The following is a 19,755-nucleotide window of genomic DNA, read 5'->3' as shown; positions in this document are numbered from 1 at the left end:
ATCCTGCACTGCGTTATAGCTGGCTTCTTACTCCACGTATGCCTTTACTAGCTATCATTGTGCTATATGGTAATCTCCTGCACTACGTTATAGCTGGCTTCTTACTCCATGTATGCCTTACTAGGTATCATTGTGCTATATGGTAATCTCCTGCACTGTTATAGCTGGCTTCTTACTCCATGTATGCCTTTACTAGCTATCATTGTGCTATATGGTAATCTCCTGCACTGCGTTATAGCTGGCTTCTTACTCCATGTATGCCTTACTAGCTATCATTGTGCTATATGGTAATCTCCTGCACTGCGTTATAGCTGGCTTCTTACTCCATGTATGCCTTACTAGCTATCATTGTGCTTTATGGTGCTATATGGTAATCTCCTGCACTGCGTTATAGCTGGCTGCTTACTCCATGTATGCCTTACTAGGTATCATCGTGTTATATGGTAATCTCCTGCACTATGTTATAGCTGGCTTCTTACTCCATGTATGCCTTACTAGCTATCATTGTGCTATATGGTGCTATATGGTAATCTCCTGCACTGCGTTATAGCTGGCTTCTTACTCCATGTATGCCTTACTAGCTATCATTGTGCTATATGGTGCTATATGGTAATCTCCTGCACTGCGTTATAGCTGGCTTCTTACTCCATGTATGCTTTACTAGCTATCATTGTGCTATATGGTAATCTCCTGCACTGCGTTATAGCTGGCTGCTTACTCCATGTATGCCATACTAGCTATCATTGTGCTATATGGTAATCTCCTGCACTGCGTTATAGCTGGCTTCTTACTCCATGTATGCCTTACTAGCTATCATTGTGCTATATGGTAATCTCCTGCACTGCGTTATAGCTGGCTTCTTACTCCATGTATGCCTTACTAGCTATCATTGTGCTATATGGTAATCTCCTGCACTACGTTATAGCTGGCTTCTTACTCCATGTATGCCTTACTAGCTATCATTGTGCTATATGGTAATCTCCTGTACTACGTTATAGCTGGCTTCTTACTCCATGTATGCCTTTACTAGCTATCATTGTGCTATATGGTAATCTCCTGCACTACGTTATAGCTGGCTTCTTACTCCATGTATGCCTTACTAGCTATCATTGTGCTATATGGTGCTATATGGTAATCTCCTGCACTACGTTATATCTGGCTTCTTATGTGCTCGTAGGCAACAACAAAGAAAACCTAAATCCACCCTGAATCTGCCTGACAAAGCTATACGACTTTAGCATTCTTACCGTAAAGTCTGTTTTACCCTCGTCATAGTGACTCTGGTGAGAGTGCATGGAATAGTGCATGGAATGTCTACATAGTCGATGTTGCTGGATAGACTGTAATTACATGGTGATATTTCCTTACCGGCTTGACAAACCAGCCTTACTTTCACCTGCTATTATGTGTAACCTGATACTTTTCTGCAGGGGTGAGGTGTGTTCCTCTTACGGCTTAAAGGGCCTACCAGTAATACCATCACTTGTGTACAGTGCACCAGTGAGCTCAGAGATATTCATGGTAGTAGCAGATCTTAATTCCTTTAACAAAATCAAACCAGGTGGATCATACTGGCAAAATGGGATTCAATGAATTTAAAGAATTATGGGGTGCACTGAGCGCCTGGAAGCAAAACTTCTCTGCATTTGATCAAGACAGAAGTGGCACAGTGGAGCCTCTTGAAATGAGCCAGGCCCTTATGTCCATGGGTAAGTAATCAAAATAGACATGTACTGGAAATAAGGTGCAGCTCCTTGGATAGCTACATTCACTCATCCAGTCAGAAACCTCCTTTATTAATCAGCTTTCTCCTTCATCCACTAGGGGCCACTGGAGTGTAGTTACAATGGGGAAATAGTAGGTAGTAATTGGGAGCTGGCACTTTAAAAATTCTCACACTGTGGCTAGCTCCTCCCCTACTATCTCCCCTCCAAGCCAGTCTTAGTTTAGTGCCCGAGGTGAGCTGGTTCACTTGGGTTTAGCTGAAGAATTTTTTCTTTTTCTTTTATTATTTTATTTTTCTTTCACACACTCACAGACTGGCAGCTCTGCCACTGCCAGTCTGCACCGCGGGAGCTGCCGGCGGGGTCCCATCGCAGCTGCGTGCGGCTCGGGATGGGCCCCGGCTGAGGGAGACACTGAGCTCTCCTGAGTTGGCGGACACCGCTGCGTGCGGCGCGTGTAGGGGCCACTCCATCCAGCAGAAGATTCCGGCAGCATGGCAGCGGTGAGTATCAAAAATGGTCGGACACCGCTGCGTGCGGCGCGTGTTGGGACCACTCCATCACAGAAGATTCCGGCCGGACACCGCTGCGTGCGGCGCGTGTCGGGGCCACTCCATCAGAAGGAGGACAGTGGTGAGTACAATCTCCCCCCCTCCAGACTGGTGTGATTTTACATGTGCAGAGTGAGACTCTTAGATGTGATGGTCTTTACTGTGTTGTGTCCTGCATAACCTCTAACCCCCTTATAACGCTGCAGTGCATCAGCAGAAGAGGGCGCACTTACTAGTTTGAACTTGGCGCCATTAGGTGGGGGCGGAGCTTCAGCCCGCTCTGTAAGCGAGCTCAGCGCTCTTCAATCCCCGGCTGCAGCAGGCAGGCAGCCGGGTGATACATTTACATCGGCCGCAGCATACAAGCTTACAAGACGGGTACTACATAGTGGGTTTTTAAATTTAAAAGTGGCGTCGGAACGGAGCTTACTCCCGCTCCGTCCGGCGGCGGGCTCAGACTCTCAGCTCCCCGGCCGCAGCATACAGGCGGCCGGGGGGTTTACACACCGCTCCCCAGCCGCAGCATATACAAGGCGGCCGGGGGGGTTACACACCGCTCCCCAGCCGCAGCATATACAAGGCGGCCGGGGGGGTTACACACCGCTCCCCGGCCGCAGCATATACAAGGCGGCCGGGGGGTTACATTTACAATATACAGGCGCTCCCCGGCAGCAGCAAACAGGCGCCCGGGGGTTCTATTTACCCGCACCCCGACCGCAGCAAGGCGGCCGGGGGATACATGGCAGGGGGGGCGGAGCTAACTCCCGCTCTGTACGGCGGGCTCTCTCCGCTCCCCGCGCCGCTGCAGCACGCCGCTCCAGTGTGTGTGGGGTCTCGCACTGAAGGCTCATTCCTCTCCTGGCTGTGCAGGGAGGATTTCTTTGCAAGGAGGGGTGAGTAAAGGCTTATAACCCGCTTTACTCAGCAGGCTCCCAGGTCTCACTGTCGCTAGGCAACAGACCCTGTCTCTGGGGTTTTTTAGCTTTTCCATACTTCATGCTGCTGCTGAAATATAGCTACATTCCTCCCTGCAGTAGAGTCCTCTACCCGGCATTTCCCTACATGCAAATCAGGGAACCTGCTCTATTACAGTAGCTGGAACTCAGCTCATTAATAATTTAAAAATCTACTGTGCAGTATTTATTTACCTACAAATACACATTATTTATCTACCCTATTGGGTTCACATAGACAGTATTTATCTACCCGGTTGGTTTCACGGTGGTGTGTGTGTGTGTGTGTGTGTGTGTGTGTATATATACATATATAGTTATGTTTGTGTGTATGTGTGTATATATACATATATAGTTATGTTTGTGTGTATGTGTGTATATATACATATATAGTTATGTTTGTGTGTATGTGTATATATGTATGTGTGTATATATATATATATATATATATATATACATACATACATACACACACACACACACACACACACACACACACACACACACACGCGCGCGCGTGTGGGTATGTATATAGATATATCCATAAAATGCCAGATATAGGGGATAAAACAAACACTTCCGCAATGTTTTCTAATAACAGAATACCCCACCTTGCCACAGAACATTTTCCCCCATCTTTTCTCACAGACTGGTCACCATTTTGAAAAGCCAGCGGAACCTCAGAGAAACATCTGGTGCACCTTAATTAGCGGTACACTACATACAGGGCGGGGTGTTGCCTTCCCTTTATTATTCCTGGGTGTCACTAGTTACTAATGCTATTTGTAATTGGGGAATGTGTGTAAGGCATCAGACAAATAGCGCTGTGGCTCAGTACGCTAGTAGCGGGTATCTGAACAGGGGTTTGAATCCAAACAAAACTTTAAGGAGAGCTCCTATAGCCTAGGGCTAAGACTCCTGTCCCACAGCGCAGCGCTACTGGTTCAGGTCTCCGCTGCTCCAGAAAGTTTAGTTGAATCGTGTCGGTCACACGTTATAGTGCAGACCTTACGTAGGGCTGTGTTTATTTAACCCACCTTTTCTCTAACGTCCTAAGTGGATGCTGGGACTCCGTAAGGACCATGGGGAATAGCGGCTCCGCGGGAGACTGGGCACAAAAGTAAAAGCTTGAACTAGCTGGTGTGCACTGGCTCCTCCCCCTATGACCCTCCTCCAAGCCTCAGTTAGATTTTTGTGCCCGAACGAGAAGGGTGCATGCTAGGTGGCTCTCCTGAGCTGCTTAGAGTAAAAGTTTATTTTAGGTTTTTTATTTTCAGTGAGTCCTGCTGGCAACAGGCTCACTGCATCGTGGGACTAAGGGGAGAAGAAACGAACTCACCTGCGTGCAGAGTGGATTGGGTTTCTTAGGCTACTGGACATTAGCTCCAGAGGGACGATCACAGGTTCAGCCTGGATGGGTCCCGGAGCCGCGCCGCCGGCCCCCTTACAGAGCCAGAAGAACGAAGAGGTCCGGTGAAATCGGCGGCAGAAGACGTTCCTGTCTTCAACTAAGGTAGCGCACAGCACTGCAGCTGTGCGCCATTGCTCTCAGCACACTCCGGTCACTGAGGGTGCAGGGCGCTGGGGGGGAGCGCCCTGAGACGCAATAAAAACAGAAATACCTTAGGATGGCAAAAGAAATACATCACATATAGCTCCTGGGCTATATGGATGTATTTAACCCCTGCCAGTTTTCCAGAAAAAAGCGGGAGATAAGGCCGTCGTGAAGGGGCGGAGCCTATCTCCTCAGCACACAAGCGCCATTTTCCCTCACAGTTCCGCTGGAAGGACGGCTCCCTGACTCTCCCCTGCAGTCCCTACAGAATCAGGGTAAAAAACGAGAGAGGGGGGGCACTATTGGCAGCTAAATTATAAACAGCAGCTATAAAAGGGAGTAACACTTATATAAGGTTATCCCTATTGATATATATATAGCGCTCTGGTGTGTGCTGGCAAACTCTCCCTCTGTCTCCCCAAAGGGCTAGTGGGGTCCTGTCCTCCTATCAGAGCATTCCCTGTGTGTGTGCTGGGTGTCGGTACGATTGTGTCGACATGTATGAGGAGGAAAATGATGTGGAAGCAGAGCAATTGCCTGTATTAGTGATGTCACCCCCTAGGGAGTCGACACCTGACTGGATGGTTGTATTTAAAGAACTACGTGACAATGTCAGCACTTTACAAAAAACTGTTGACGACATGAGACAGCCGACAAATCAATTAGTGCCTGTCCAGGCGTCTCAGACACCGTCAGGGGCGATAAAACGCCCGTTACCTCAGTGGGTCGACACAGACCCAGACACGGATACTGAGTCCAGTGTCGATGGTGAGGAGACAAACGTAATGTCCAGTAGGGCCACACGTTACATGATCACGGCAATGAAGGAGGCATTGAATTTTTCTGACACTACAAGTACCACAAAGAAGGGTATTATGTGGGGAGTGAAAAAACTACCAGTAGCTTTTCCTGAGTCAGATGAATTAAATGAGGTGTGTGATAAAGCGTGGGTTTCCCCCGATAAAAAAGTGCTAATTTCTAATAAATTATTGGCACTATACCCTTTCCCGCCAGAGGTTAGGGCGCGTTGGGAAACACCCCCTAGAGTAGATAAAGCGCTCACACGTTTATCTAAACAAGTAGCGTTACCGTCTCCTGATACGGCCGCCCTCAAAGAACCAGCGGATAGAAGGCTGGAAAATATCCTGAAGGGTATATACACACATACTGGTGTTATACTGCGACCAGCAATCGCATCAGCCTGGATGTGCAGTGCTGGAGTTGCGTGGTCGGATTCCCTGACTGAAAATATTGATACCCTGGATAGGGACAGTATATTACTAACTATAGAGCATTTGAAGGATGCATTACTATATATGCGTGATGCACAGAGGGATATTTGCACCCTGGCATCAAGAGTGAGTGCTATGTCCATTTCTGCCAGAAGAGGGTTATGGACGCGACAGTGGTCAGGGGATGCGGATTCCAAACGACATATGGAAGTATTGCCGTTTAAAGGGGAGGAGTTATTTGGGGCCGGTCTATCGGATCTGGTGGCAACGGCCGGAAAGTCCACCTTTTTACCCCAGGTCACCTCTCAGCAGAAAAAGACACCGTCTTTTCAAACTCAGTCCTTTCGTCCCCATAAGTACAGGTGGGCAAAAGGCCACTCATTTCTGCCCCGGGGCAGAGGAAGAGGAAAAAGACTGCACCAGGCAACCTCTTCACAGGAGCAGAAGCCCTCCTCTGCTTCTGCCAAGTCTTCAGCATGACGCTGGGGCTTTACAAGCGGACTCGGACACGGTGGGGGCCCGTCTCAAAAATTTCAACGCGCAGTGGGCTCACTCGCAAGTGGACCCCTGGATTCTGCAGGTAGTATCACAGGGTTACAAACTGGAATTCGAGACGTCTCCCCCTCGCCGGTTCCTGAAGTCTGCTCTACCAAAGTCTCCCTCCGACAGGGAGGCAGTTTTGGAAGCCATTCACAAGCTGTATTCCCAGCAGGTGATAATCAAGGTACCTCTCCTACAACAGGGAAAGGGGTATTATTCCACGCTGTTTGTGGTACCGAAGCCGGACGGCTCGGTGAGACCAATTTTAAATCTAAAATCCTTGAACACTTACATAAAGAGGTTCAAATTCAAGATGGAGTCACTCAGAGCAGTGATAGCAAACCTGGAAGAAGGGGACTATATGGTGTCTCTGGACATCGAAGATGCTTATCTCCACGTCCCAATCTACCCTTCTCACCAAGGGTACCTCAGGTTTGTAGTACAAAACTGTCATTATCAGTTTCAGACGCTGCCGTTTGGATTGTCCACGGCACCTCGGGTCTTTACCAAGGTAATGGCCGAAATGATGAATCTTCTTCCAAGAAAAGGCGTTTTAATTATCCCTTACTTGGACGATCTCCTGATAAGGGCAAGGTCCAGGGAACAGTTAGAAGTCGGAGTAGCACTATCTCAGGTAGTGTTACGTCAGCACGGGTGGATTCTAAATATTCCAAAATCGCAGCTGATTCCAACGACACGTCTCCTGTTCCTAGGAATGATTCTGGACACAGTCCAGAAAAAGGTGTTTCTCCCAGAGGAGAAGGCCAGGGAGTTATCCGAGCTAGTCAGGAATCTCCTAAAACTAGGCCAGGTGTCAGTGCATCAGTGCACGAGGGTCCTGGGAAAAATGGTGGCTTCTTACGAAGCGATTCCATTCGGAAGATTCCATGCAAGAACGTTTCAGTGGGATCTTCTGGACAAATGGTCCGGATCGCATCTTCAGATGCATCAGCGGATAACCCTGTCGCCAAGGACAAGGGTGTCTCTTCTGTGGTGGCTGCAGAGTGCTCATCTACTAGAGGGCTGCAGATTCGGCATTCAGGATTGGATCCTGTTGACCACAGATGCCAGCCTGAGAGGCTGGGGAGCAGTCACACAGGGACAAAATTTCCAGGGCTTGTGGTCAAGCATGGAAACATCTCTTCATATAAACATTCTGGAACTAAGGGCCATTTACAATGCCCTAACTCAAGCAAAACCCTTGCTTCAGGGTCAGGCGGTATTGATCCAATCGGACAACATCACGTCAGTCGCCCACGTAAACAGACAGGGCGGCACGAGAAGCAGGAGGGCGATGGCAGAAGCTGCAAGGATTCTTCGCTGGGCGGAGAATCATGTGATAGCACTGTCAGCAGTGTTCATTCCGGGAGTGGACAACTGGGAAGCGGACTTCCTCAGCAGACACGACCTTCACCCGGGGGAGTGGGGACTTCATCCAGAAGTCTTCCAAGAGATGGTAAACCGTTGGGAAAAACCAAAGGTGGACATGATGGCGTCCCGTCTCAACAAAAAACTAGACAGATATTGCGCCAGGTCAAGGGACCCTCAGGCAATAGCGGTGGACGCTCTGGTAACACCATGGGTGTACCAGTCAGTGTATGTGTTCCCTCCTCTACCTCTCATACCAAAAGTACTGAGAATCATAAAAAGGAGAGGAGTAAGAACTATACTCGTGGTTCCGGATTGGCCAAGAAGGACTTGGTACCCGGAACTTCAAGAGATGCTCACGGAGGACCCGTGGCCTCTACCTCTAAGAAAGGACCTGCTCCAGCAGGGACCTTGTCTGTTCCAAGACTTACCGCGGCTGCGTTTGACGGCATGGCGGTTGAATGCCGGATCCTGAAGGAAAAAGGCATTCCGGAAGAAGTCATCCCTACCCTGATAAAGGCCAGGAAGGATGTAACCGCGAAACATTATCACCGCATTTGGCGAAAATATGTTGCGTGGTGTGAGGCCAAAGAGGCCCCTACAGAGGAATTTCAACTGGGTCGCTTCCTACATTTCCTGCAAACAGGACTGTCTATGGGCCTAAAATTAGGGTCCATTAAGGTTCAAATTTCGGCCCTGTCGATTTTCTTCCAAAAAGAACTGGCTTCTCTGCCTGAAGTCCAGACGTTTGTCAAAGGGGTACTGCATATACAGCCTCCTTTTGTGCCCCCAGTGGCACCTTGGGATCTCAATGTGGTTTTGGGGTTCCTAAAATCACATTGGTTTGAACCACTCACCACTGTGGAATTAAAATATCTCACATGGAAGGTGGTAATGCTGTTAGCCCTGGCTTCAGCCAGGCGTGTCTCAGAATTGGCGGCTTTATCTTATAAAAGCCCTTACCTGATTTTTCACACGGATAAGGCAGAATTGAGGACTCGTCCTCAATTTCTCCCAAAGGTGGTCTCAGCGTTTCACGTGAACCAGCCTATTGTGGTGCCTGCGGCTACTAGGGACTTGGAGGACTCCAAGTTACTGGACGTAGTCAGGGCCCTGAAAATATATATTTCCAGGACGGCTGGAGTCAGGAAATCTGACTCGCTGTTTATCCTGTATGCACCCAACAAGCTGGGTGCTCCTGCTTCTAAGCAGACGATTGCTCGTTGGATTTGTAGTACAATTCAGCTTGCACATTCTGTGGCAGGCCTGCCACAGCCAAAATCTGTAAAAGCCCATTCCACAAGGAAGGTGGGCTCATCTTGGGCGGCTGCCCGAGGGGTCTCGGCTTTACAACTTTGCCGAGCAGCTACTTGGTCAGGGGCAAACACGTTTGCTAAATTCTACAAATTTGATACCCTGGCTGAGGAGGACCTGGAGTTCTCTCATTCGGTGCTGCAGAGTCATCCGCACTCTCCCGCCCGTTTGGGAGCTTTGGTATAATCCCCATGGTCCTTACGGAGTCCCAGCATCCACTTAGGACGTTAGAGAAAATAAGAATTTACTTACCGATAATTCTATTTCTCATAGTCCGTAGTGGATGCTGGGCGCCCATCCCAAGTGCGGATTGTCTGCAATACTTGTATATAGTTATTGTTACAAAATTCGGGTTATTATTGTTGTGAGCCATCTTTTCAGAGGCTCCTTCGTTTATCATACTGTTAACTGGGTTCAGATCACAGGTTGTACGGTGTGATTGGTGTGGCTGGTATGAGTCTTACCCGGGATTCAATATCCTTCCTTATTATGTACGCTCGTCCGGGCACAGTATCCTAACTGAGGCTTGGAGGAGGGTCATAGGGGGAGGAGCCAGTGCACACCAGCTAGTTCAAGCTTTTACTTTTGTGCCCAGTCTCCTGCGGAGCCGCTATTCCCCATGGTCCTTACGGAGTCCCAGCATCCACTACGGACTATGAGAAATAGAATTATCGGTAAGTAAATTCTTATTTTCTCCTTTCGTTTGTCTCGCCTGGGATAGTCAAAGAATTCCCTCTTAGGTGTGAAGTATGCGGTGGAGCCATCTGCTTAGCCCTCCACACACCTGCAGGACACTCCTGTTTGAACAGCTCAGATTATGCAGGTAATGTCACTGTTAACCAGAGACCTTGTACGTCATTTCACCTTTCCAAAGGGAACCTTGCTAACATTCCATGCATTACTGATGATGTCTGTTTTCTGTGGATCTGAACCATTGTCTCAGAATATCCAGGTGCATTATACAGCAGTTCATCTGATACTGCAGGTAAAGGAGGCGGACACGTCAAGTCCATCAGGGTTCCACGCCAATGACGAAATGACAGCGACTGGTCCAGTTTCGGATGAGCTGGGCAGGCTCCGGTAGGCGGCCGACAGACACCCGAATACACAATATCAGGTATCAAACAATGTTTGTTTTCCTATCCTTTCCCCGCAAATGGCAGGAGATGGTATCAGAACCTCTCTAGGGTATACCCCTCGATGTATCGCCAGTCCAACAAGCCGCCGTTTTCCTGAGGCAACCTTGCTCAGGGATTCATCGACATATGCGGCAGCGCGGTTCTACCGTGTCCGGAGCAGGTAGGTTGGGGAACAATTGCCCTCTAGGTTACAGGATGCTTCGCATCAGGAACAATTGATACTTTGGTACAGGTCAGAATCACGATTCTGCTTTACGTTCTTTGGAGGTCTCCACGTCTGCAGACTCGGACCCTGCATCTTCGCTTGGCTGTCTTAACCCGACGACCTCTGGGGCTGCGACAGTGACAGGTGAACATGAAATCCTACGGGGCAGATGGTTCTGGGGAAGGAACTTTCTGCAGGATTTCTTGAACCATTGGAGGTAAGTCCACTTTGCTTTCTCCTACTACTGCCCCAGCTCCAAGACCGACCTTTACTGGTCTTTCCTTTAGATTTTTCCGTGCCCTTTCAGGCTTTCGACTCCACACGGGTGATATCTTCGTCGCCAGGGGTTTTCAGGGTTAAAAGGCTGAAGCAGAGGTTCAACATCCTCGGTCCAGTCTGATTTTATGTCATCCTATACACCCATTATACAGACTTTCCTACCACCTGGAGGGTCCCAGGGTAGGCGCAGGCCGATGGGAGAAGGCTTGGGCGGTTACAACCGTCTCAGGAGTCCCTCGGCATGGGTCGGTCAATTTACGATGACAAGAGAGTCATACTGCAGGCTGCGCTCCATAGGTTTCTAACCGCAAAGGGTATTGATCCCTGTTTTTCACATATCATTTGAATTAGGACAGTTTTCAGGCCTTTGTTTTCTTTTCACGTTCCGAAGCCAAGTGGCTCGGACAGGCCTATTCTGGCCTTACAATCCTTTTAGTCTGTGATTGCTAGTTTGAACAAGAAAGGGAGTTTTACGTGTCCCTTGTCTTCAGAGATGCCTGTTTACTAATTTCCGTTGGACAGGCTTTTCTCAGATTCGCATTAAAGGATTCTCATTTTCACTGTCAGTCCTTTCCTCTCGGTCTCTCTTCCGCTCCCACAGAATTTAGGAAGATCACAGAATAACTCTTTTTCAAGGGCAGTGAGTGACGTTGGTTCCCTAATGGGACAATTTACTGCTACTATCCCACTCTGTACATTAGGTGGCTTCTGAATATCCGGAGGATCCAGGAGCTTCTGATTCGACACAGATCCACTTTATGCTCCGCATAGACGTTTCTCAACACGGTCCGTCAGAGGATTTTTCATTCCTCGGCACCAGGTACTCTATTCCTTCAGTCAAGTTGCGACGCAATGAGTGGTCGGTCGCCTCCATTCCTCTCTGAGCGGGGGACAACAATCTTCTTTCCAGGTCAAGCGACCAGGTCAGACTCCTGGGTGAGGGAACACTCCCCGGAGTTTTGTCAGCTGGTCCGCTGTGGGCGGAAATTTCGGATCGACCTCAGGGCGTTCTGACTGACTCTTTAACCCTTTATTACTCTCGTCCGGCGGCAGTAGGCGAGGAGGCCCTCAGGGCTCCGGGGAGTTTTCTGGATATTCTATCCTGCCTCCTTTTCTATATCTACCTCATGTTCAGTAACACAGGAGGGGATTATGCGTGCTAGTACTCGTGGAGGCGCTGGTTGGGTCACGCATGACTTGAAGATACAGATACGCCTGTTGTCAGTAGAGGAGCCTTGGCTCCTACCTCGACTGGACTGTCTACTTCAACAGGCTCCTTTTTTTTTTCTCCTTGTTCAATCTTACACTGGTTTCGTTTACCCGTGTGACTGTTCACGAGACCTCAGAAGGGAGGAGTTCCCTAGTTCGGTTAGGCCTACTGGGCCCCGATTTCAGAAGTCTGTTACCTCTTCTCGCTTTTGCCACTTTTGGAAAACTTTATGGGACATAATAAGGATAAAAGGGGTTTTTCCCCCTTCTTCCAGTTACCATTCATCTTTGGTTTCTCTGGGAGGTTTTGCTCCGCTGCGCTTCAAACCACACTGACCGGAATTTTAGGTCTCTGCCTTTTTCGGTTTTCTTCCAAATGAGATTAGCCTAGCGGCCGTAAGTTCGGCCTCTTTTTCAGGGAGTACTCTATTGGCAACTCCCCTGGCTGTGCTTCGGCCTCAGCGGTCGTTTCTTCCAGAGGGGATGTCCATTTTTCATATAAACCTGACACTAGTGTTTTTCAGTCCTCTCTGAATGTTGTCAGGGCTCGCCAACTCTCTCTACAGAGGTCTCAGGCTATTCGATGAAGTGTTTTTCTTCTTTGTTCTGTACGATGCTCCTGTACTAAATAGCCCGGGTCCCAGCATACGCTGGGCAGTTGGATACATTTGACCATCAGACAGTCTTCTTGGCGGTTACTAGGGAGCCTCCATTTTTCCATTTCAGCGCACTTTACGCGCATTGTAAGACCTTCGTGGGCAGCTGCCCGCGGGGTCTCCATGAATATTTTGTCGGACGGCTACTTGGTCAAACCGACATTCGTTTTGTCAAATTCTACAAGTTTGACACTTTTACGGCCTCTGCATCACTGTTTGGCCGAGCAGTTTTTACAGGACTCTCAGCGCTTTCCCACCCGTTTTTGGGAGCTCTGGGACGTCCCCATTGTAACTACACTCCAGTGGCCCCTAGTGGATGAAGGAGAAATCAGGATTTTGGTACTTACCGATAAATCCCTTTCTCCGATTCCACAGGGGCCACTGGATGCCCGCCCAGCGCTGTTCCTCCTGTTTTTTTGCTTAACGGTTTGCAGATCACCACATGACTGCTTGTTGAGTTCAGGCTAGCCTGGTTTTTGTCAGGTTCTGTTCCAGGTTTAGTTTGTGTTCGCCTGGTTTACAGGGCGTCGCTAACCTCCTCTACCTTAAGGTTTGTTCATTACAGCTCTCCTCGGGCACAGTTTTACGTAGACTGGCTTGGAGGGGAGATAGTAGGGGAGGAGCTAGCCACAATGTGAGAATTTTTAAAGTGCCAGCTCCCAATTACTACCTACTATTTCCCCATTGTAACTACACTCCAGTGGCCCCTGTGGAATCGGAGAAAGGGATTTATCGGTAAGTACCAAAATCCTGATATATTGTATCGGGAAGCCTTTGTACAGCGATTTTTCAATACAAATCATTATGCCAGAGGTTCTCAAACGCAGTCCTCAAGGCACCCCAGCGGTCCAGGTTTTAAATATATACATTGCTTAGCACAGATGGTTAAATCCAATTGAATGAGTTACTAATTAAGTCACCTGTGGACAAGCATGGATATAATTAAAACCTGCACTGTTGGGGTGCCTTGAGGACTGCGTTTGAGAACCTCTGCTTTATGCAGTAGGTCAGGGTTCCCATCCACGACCCTCAAAGCACAATAACAGTCCATGTTTTAAGGATAGCTATACTTGAGCACAGATGATGTAACTAGTACTTCGTTTTTGTTTTGATTTAACCATCTGTACTCAAGCATGTTAGCATTAAAACCTGGAGTGATGTGTTCCCGGCTGATCTGACGTGACAGGGCCTTACAACGTACCATGCATACACACTTGAAAAATGCAGGACAAAACGGTGCAGTGCAAAATTAGCATGGCCTGCCGTGCAGTACAGTCAACCAGAAGATGTCACGTGAGCCACGGGAGTGTGCAATCGCAGGTACATACTGAATGATCTGGACAATGTCTTACTGACTTGGCAGTAAATTACCTGTCATGCTGAGATTGTTCTAGTGTTCTTAGTGTTCCATGAGGGCCAACGATGGGAAACACTGCAGTAGGGAGCGTCCCTTTATGTGCACTGCATGGCATATAGTGGTAGATGCTCAATTAGCTTAGTGATATCACCCAGGTGCTTGCACGGGAGTGGTATTTCTAAGCGCTAAAAAAAGCATTTAGTTTCCCCCAGCACCCTCAATGATAAGAGTAACCAGATTTACATCCTGCACAATATTAGAATTCAGAGATCTTGGTTACATATATTTGCACAAATGTATGAATAAGCCCCCAAGCCGTGTCAAGGACTCTGTATATTGGGGGTCCCTAGCGCTATATCTAGGTGCATGGTGTAGCACCCCAAAAATCGGCATAAGCCAGTAAGCCCAGGGCAGTATACCAGTGAAAAAACTAGTGTTAATAAATTAGTGTTCGGAAGCCAAAGCTATATACAGAAAGTTAATACAAAAATTAATGTAATTGTAATTAAAATAAAGATTGTTAGTGATAAGTGTTAATAGAATGTAAAGGTATACCACATCAGAGCCATCTAGCCCAGCCAATCCATGGGCACCGCAACCCACAACTCGCATTACCTCAATCTGAGTCTATGATTATCCAGCAAGGAGCCACATGATAATGGCTCCTTAGTTATCTAAGCTAAGAGCTACCTACCTTGGAGCAACCCCATAGTGCTCCACATGGCATATCAGGAGGATGGTAAACACTGCAGTAGGGAGCGTCCCTTTATGTGCACTGCATGGGTCACAAGCAAAAGGGCCTCCCATGTACACTTGTCTGTGGGAAGATGGGGTTGTGGAAACGTCTGTAAGAAGTAATGTGTGATAATCATCTGTCAGAGCGTTTCTACGGCCTAGGAAATTTGGTGTCCAGTAGTATTCTTGCTGTCCCATTTTAAGCAAAACACCTGTTGTCCAAAGCATAAAATGTAGCTTCCTTTCTTACGCTTTTCTTGTTTTTGCTCAATGGGGAAAATAGACCGCCGGTCACAATACCTCCCCCTGCATCCCGAACACTGACAATCCAGAAAGTCCGCATGCTGACTAAAAGGGACAATTCTCACTCGTGGGTGTCCACGACACCTATAGAGTGGGAATAGAACCGGTGGTGAGGGTTGCTTACCACCGAGCCTGCAAGGGGGTTCGCTGCGCTCGCCCCCGCCGGCATTTTGCGTCCGGGATCTCAGCGTCTGGATACTGACTGCCAGGCTCTGGGCTGCCGGTAACACATACCCAACTTGTGATGCCAGCTGATGTGCAGAGCATTGAGACTTGTTAACCTGTGTAATGTCCATGGTTGTTTTTAGAAGTCTGCATATGATTTTGTTTCCTTTTCAATCTCTTCTAGGTTACAGACTAAACCCACAGACTTTGAATGCAGTAATGAAGCGTTACAGTAAGAACGGCAGGATATATTTTGACGACTATGTTGCATGCTGTGTGAAGCTTCGTGCTTTAACAGGTAATATTAATTTGTGTGGTTCAAAGGAAACCTACATTGACAAGTCAAACAGTTTCTGGGAATCATAACAAGTGTATTAGGATTCAGAGTTATTTTTCGCACCTGTAGCTCTCATCTAAAGTGTCTGGGAGCTATTTAATTGTTTGGCCAGCCAGCCCTGCATTGGCTGTGACTGCCGCATTCTCGCACCCAAAAGCAATGGGATTGAAGTGGCATTTCACGTACTAAGTGCCTGGCGTGCGGCAGTTAAGGTGTGCCGGCCCTTGCGCCCAGGTCACAAGCCCTGCTTCCTGGGAGTTCTGCTCGAACCTCAGGAGGGTACTAACAGAAATCCATGGTCAGTGATGGGAACCCAAAACCATAGAGTAGCTCCCGGTCACTAGACGGAAGCTACAGGTGTGAGAAGCCATTGTTAGTATTTATATATACTGAACAATAGTGGTTTCAAATCTGTCGCACAGAAACGTGTGGGATTGGTTTATTCCTCTTTTGGCAATGTCACGGTTTGTATTTTAAACTTTCAATACGTAGTAGCTTTATGAATTAAATATAAAGTGCACCTACTAACATTAAAATTGCATGCTAAATTCCAAAACATACTCAGTGTAATGTGTTAAACTGGAAAATCCTAAAATGTGTTCCATTATAGCTGATAGAACATAAGTATATGGAATACATTTCTCACTGCAGTTTTATGCAGTACCAATGACGCTGCCCTTTCTGCAGGCATTTACCTCCCACATTGTACAGTACCATGTATCCAAAACACGCACCTGGTGCAGTTCTGTAATGTAGTAAAACTTACAGTATTTTCTATTCAGCCGATCAGTTGAGCCTGTCCCCATTTCTGCTATACACCTTATGCGACAGGTATTCAGATTTCATCCTCACAGCAGGATGTGAATGAACCCACTGAATCATGTGACACTGCCTTTATGACAGCAGATAGTATAGGCTTTTTAGATAATGTAATGTGAGGCATCCTCTTTAATGCTGATGCTAGTGTTCTTGGTAATGCAACAACCTCCATGAAGAGCCCTGATGCTGTCTTCTGTAGCTCCCGAGATTGGGTTCAGTTCAGCTTTCCAGTAGAAACCGGCGGAATTGGAAAAAGCTTCTTCCAACTGGAGTTACTCAAGTATTCTGTCTTATTTAAAAACAAACTTCAAGCTTAGAATATTGGTAATTAGTTGGTATTTCAGCATCCAGACAAGTCTGAGCCATTCAGATGTCCCAGTAGATTCAGTAGTTGGTATATGGAAATAATCCTGTGCAGAAATTACTTGTTCTCAACCTTCCAGTAAAAATGTTTCGTTGCCTAGCTCTGCTTTCAGCAACCTAGTACATGTGGCTCTTTAGCTGCTGTTGAACTAAACATCCTAATATGTTCCCAACAGGATTAGTCTGCCCTAACGGCAACTGTTGCATGTCATGCCGGGATCTATATTTTGCAGCAGCTGAAGTGCCACTCGCAGCCACAGCCTGGCTTGATTGAGAGAACTGCGTGACCCAGTGCATAGTCTCTAGTCGTCTTGTTTTTATGTGCAGTGAAAGCAGAATATTTGCAATTTTTTTTCTCTGTCTTTTTTAATACAGATGCCTTTCGGCGAAGAGATGGCATGCAGCAAGGATATGTCAACTTTGTGTATGATGATGTAAGTATCTACCAGCAAAGTTACTGGCAACGCTTAAACTTGCAGGACAGTTTTAATAAAATGTTTGAGACTTCTAGATATTTACAGGTCACTGAACTATGCTTAGTTTGCTCCAGAGACAGAATCTGGGAGATTTCACTCTCCGTGGGCTACTGTAAGGTTATTGGGTAGCTGCTCTGTGAGAGAGGATTGCTGGAAAAAGAATTTCGCACAAGCACGTTTCTGATCTGTTGCAACGGCACCTCATCTCGCAGCCGGATTTCACCCAGGACTTGCTGAGTATTGTATGCAGCCTGCAAGTACAGGGTCGAGATACTTGAATCGACCCCTAGGAATGTCTGATTAGATTAATCTGCAGCCTTGTCCTGAAACTCTTTCTTACTTGATAGACTAGATAGAGGAAGAGTTTCTAGTAGACTTTCCCATCCAGATTACACCCTTTCTACTAGAACAGCCTGTTACAGGCTGCTGGGAGTGCGTTGCGTTCTCTGTATGCAGTACACGATGTGTGTTGTATTTGTAGAGCAGTTGGAATGTCTCCATTATAAAACCAGAAGCTGTCTGCCTGTACACATCACTGTTTCTGACAGAGGGATGTAGTTATGTGATCCCGCTGCTCACATAACCGACGTCGGGATCCCGGGCACTTCAAAACCCGACAGGGGAAGAGTGGTTTAAGATGTGCAGAAAGATTTAGATTTGGGAGGGGCGTGTCTAAATTAGAGTAAAAATAATGCTGTCTGTTATTTGTGGACTGCATGCAAAAACAGCCAGTATCTACTCTGCATGCAATATGGCAAAATGTATTTGCTTCCCTAGTAGTGCAACATGGTGGTCCAGGTCCAAAGTTATTTTTGCTTTGCTCCCAAATCCCTTTTCTAGCCACTGGACTCCAGTGCTGATAACTGCAGTTTATTAACTTTTTCAGTATATGTTTTTGTAAACCAGGCCTCCCTGTCTTTTATAAAAGCAATAATGTGTTTTTGGTTTTTGTTTCTTTCCTCATGAAGTTCTTGCAGTGCACTATGTCCATCTGAATTTCCAGCCGCCAGTCTAATAATGAAGAATGGCATTACAACCCAACATGTGAATTCTACTAGGAAGGACCCAAGTGACCCTGCTGCGAATCCACCTTGTATCATTTCAAATTTCCGTTTTTAGTCATTTGATATACTTTGACTGTAGTACACAGGCTGAATACATTAAGTTATTTTTATATTCTTTGTATACTAGGGCACAACAGTTTCTGTAAAATTGTCAACCATGCAGGTGATTTTTTATTTTTTAACAAGAATGTTGAAATATCAAAAATTGACTTTCTTGCAAAATTTTGTTGGGTTTTTTTTTGGCCTTACATTTTGGCTCGTGCATGCTGAGGGAACCATTGGGGATTATGGCCAACATTGGGCGCCGATAACAAATTGGCGTCTAATCCTATAATGTCGTTTTATGGGCTTTTGACACTTTGCCATTTTCTATCAGAATTTAAGATTAATTTAGTTTTGCATTGATGCATGGTTATCAGTTTTGTGGGTTATTACCTAAAAATTTAGTAGTTTTTTTTTTTTTTTCTTTTAATCTACTAAATGGGGCTTCATAAGGCTAGTTTACAATATAAATGTAAATTAAATATTCTGCTCATCTGCATAGATCTCTTAGCATTTTGCCAAACTTCAATGTGAATTTTTATTTTTTCTATAGATTTTTGCTTTTTTAACTTGGAGGTGTTTTTGCAAGACAGTTTATCCATCTTCTGTTTGAGCAAAAAAAAAAAAAAATGTTTTTGTTCTTTCTACGCTTATAGTTTGTAGAATCGAAGCTAGTGAATTTCAGGAAGTACTTTTTGTATTTAAATTAACCTTGGACATAGACCTCTTCTGACCTGTTCCACTATAACATACTGCAAAAGTGTAATTGGATGTTTAAAACTTAAACGTTCACTGGAAATTGTATCTTGGCCTTCCATAGATAGAAGATATGTGCATTTCATAGCCTCCCAGTGCTTTATCACTTATGATGAACTCGGTAGAATTTTTTTTTTTATTTTTTTTTAAGGGAATTTATCACTCTGTATTGTAATGTATGGCTTAAATTATTTAAACCATTGTTATGACTCCTTTCTACAATAAATGAATGCGATTATTAAAGAAATAAATTATTCCAGATATTCATGTTTCTTAACTTTTAGAATATTATTTATTTTAAATGTGAACAGGTGATTTTGTATTAAGTAAAAGAAGCAAGACCGATCGTAACCTATGGTGAATAGTAACCATGTACCGGATATTGCTTAGCACATAACGGTGTAGTTTTGATCTTTCCTCGATCCTGGGTATAGTATATGTTATGCTAGGTCATTTGAAAAGCAGTTATCAAGTAAATAAATGGTAAGAAGCACGCTAAAGAAAGTGATGTTGGATAATAGCAAAACAGCTGCAGTCACAATATGCGGGGAATGCCGACACCACAGTAAGAGATTAGACTTGCAGTATGGCCATGCTTGTTGGATAAATGTGA

The 19,755-nt window shown here is 46.3% G+C and overlaps 1 protein-coding gene across 1 annotated transcript in view; it reads left to right on the top strand.

Annotated features, from left to right (window-relative positions):
• GCA (grancalcin) overlaps positions 1-19,405 on the top strand; it is a 39,906-nt gene extending 20,501 nt beyond the window's left edge. The window contains exons 4-7 of the mRNA XM_063933626.1: positions 1,562-1,709; positions 15,470-15,583; positions 17,180-17,238; positions 18,249-19,405. Of these exons, the coding sequence (XP_063789696.1) occupies positions 1,562-1,709; positions 15,470-15,583; positions 17,180-17,238; positions 18,249-18,275 (348 nt within the window). The 3' untranslated portion in view covers positions 18,276-19,405. The remainder of the gene's footprint in view (positions 1-1,561; positions 1,710-15,469; positions 15,584-17,179; positions 17,239-18,248) is intronic.
• Positions 19,406-19,755: the final 350 nt, after the last annotated feature.

This window comes from Pseudophryne corroboree, chromosome 7, assembly GCF_028390025.1.
Source record: "Pseudophryne corroboree isolate aPseCor3 chromosome 7, aPseCor3.hap2, whole genome shotgun sequence".
Taxonomy (NCBI): domain Eukaryota; kingdom Metazoa; phylum Chordata; class Amphibia; order Anura; family Myobatrachidae; genus Pseudophryne; species Pseudophryne corroboree.
This window is presented reverse-complemented; position numbering and strand designations above follow the sequence as displayed.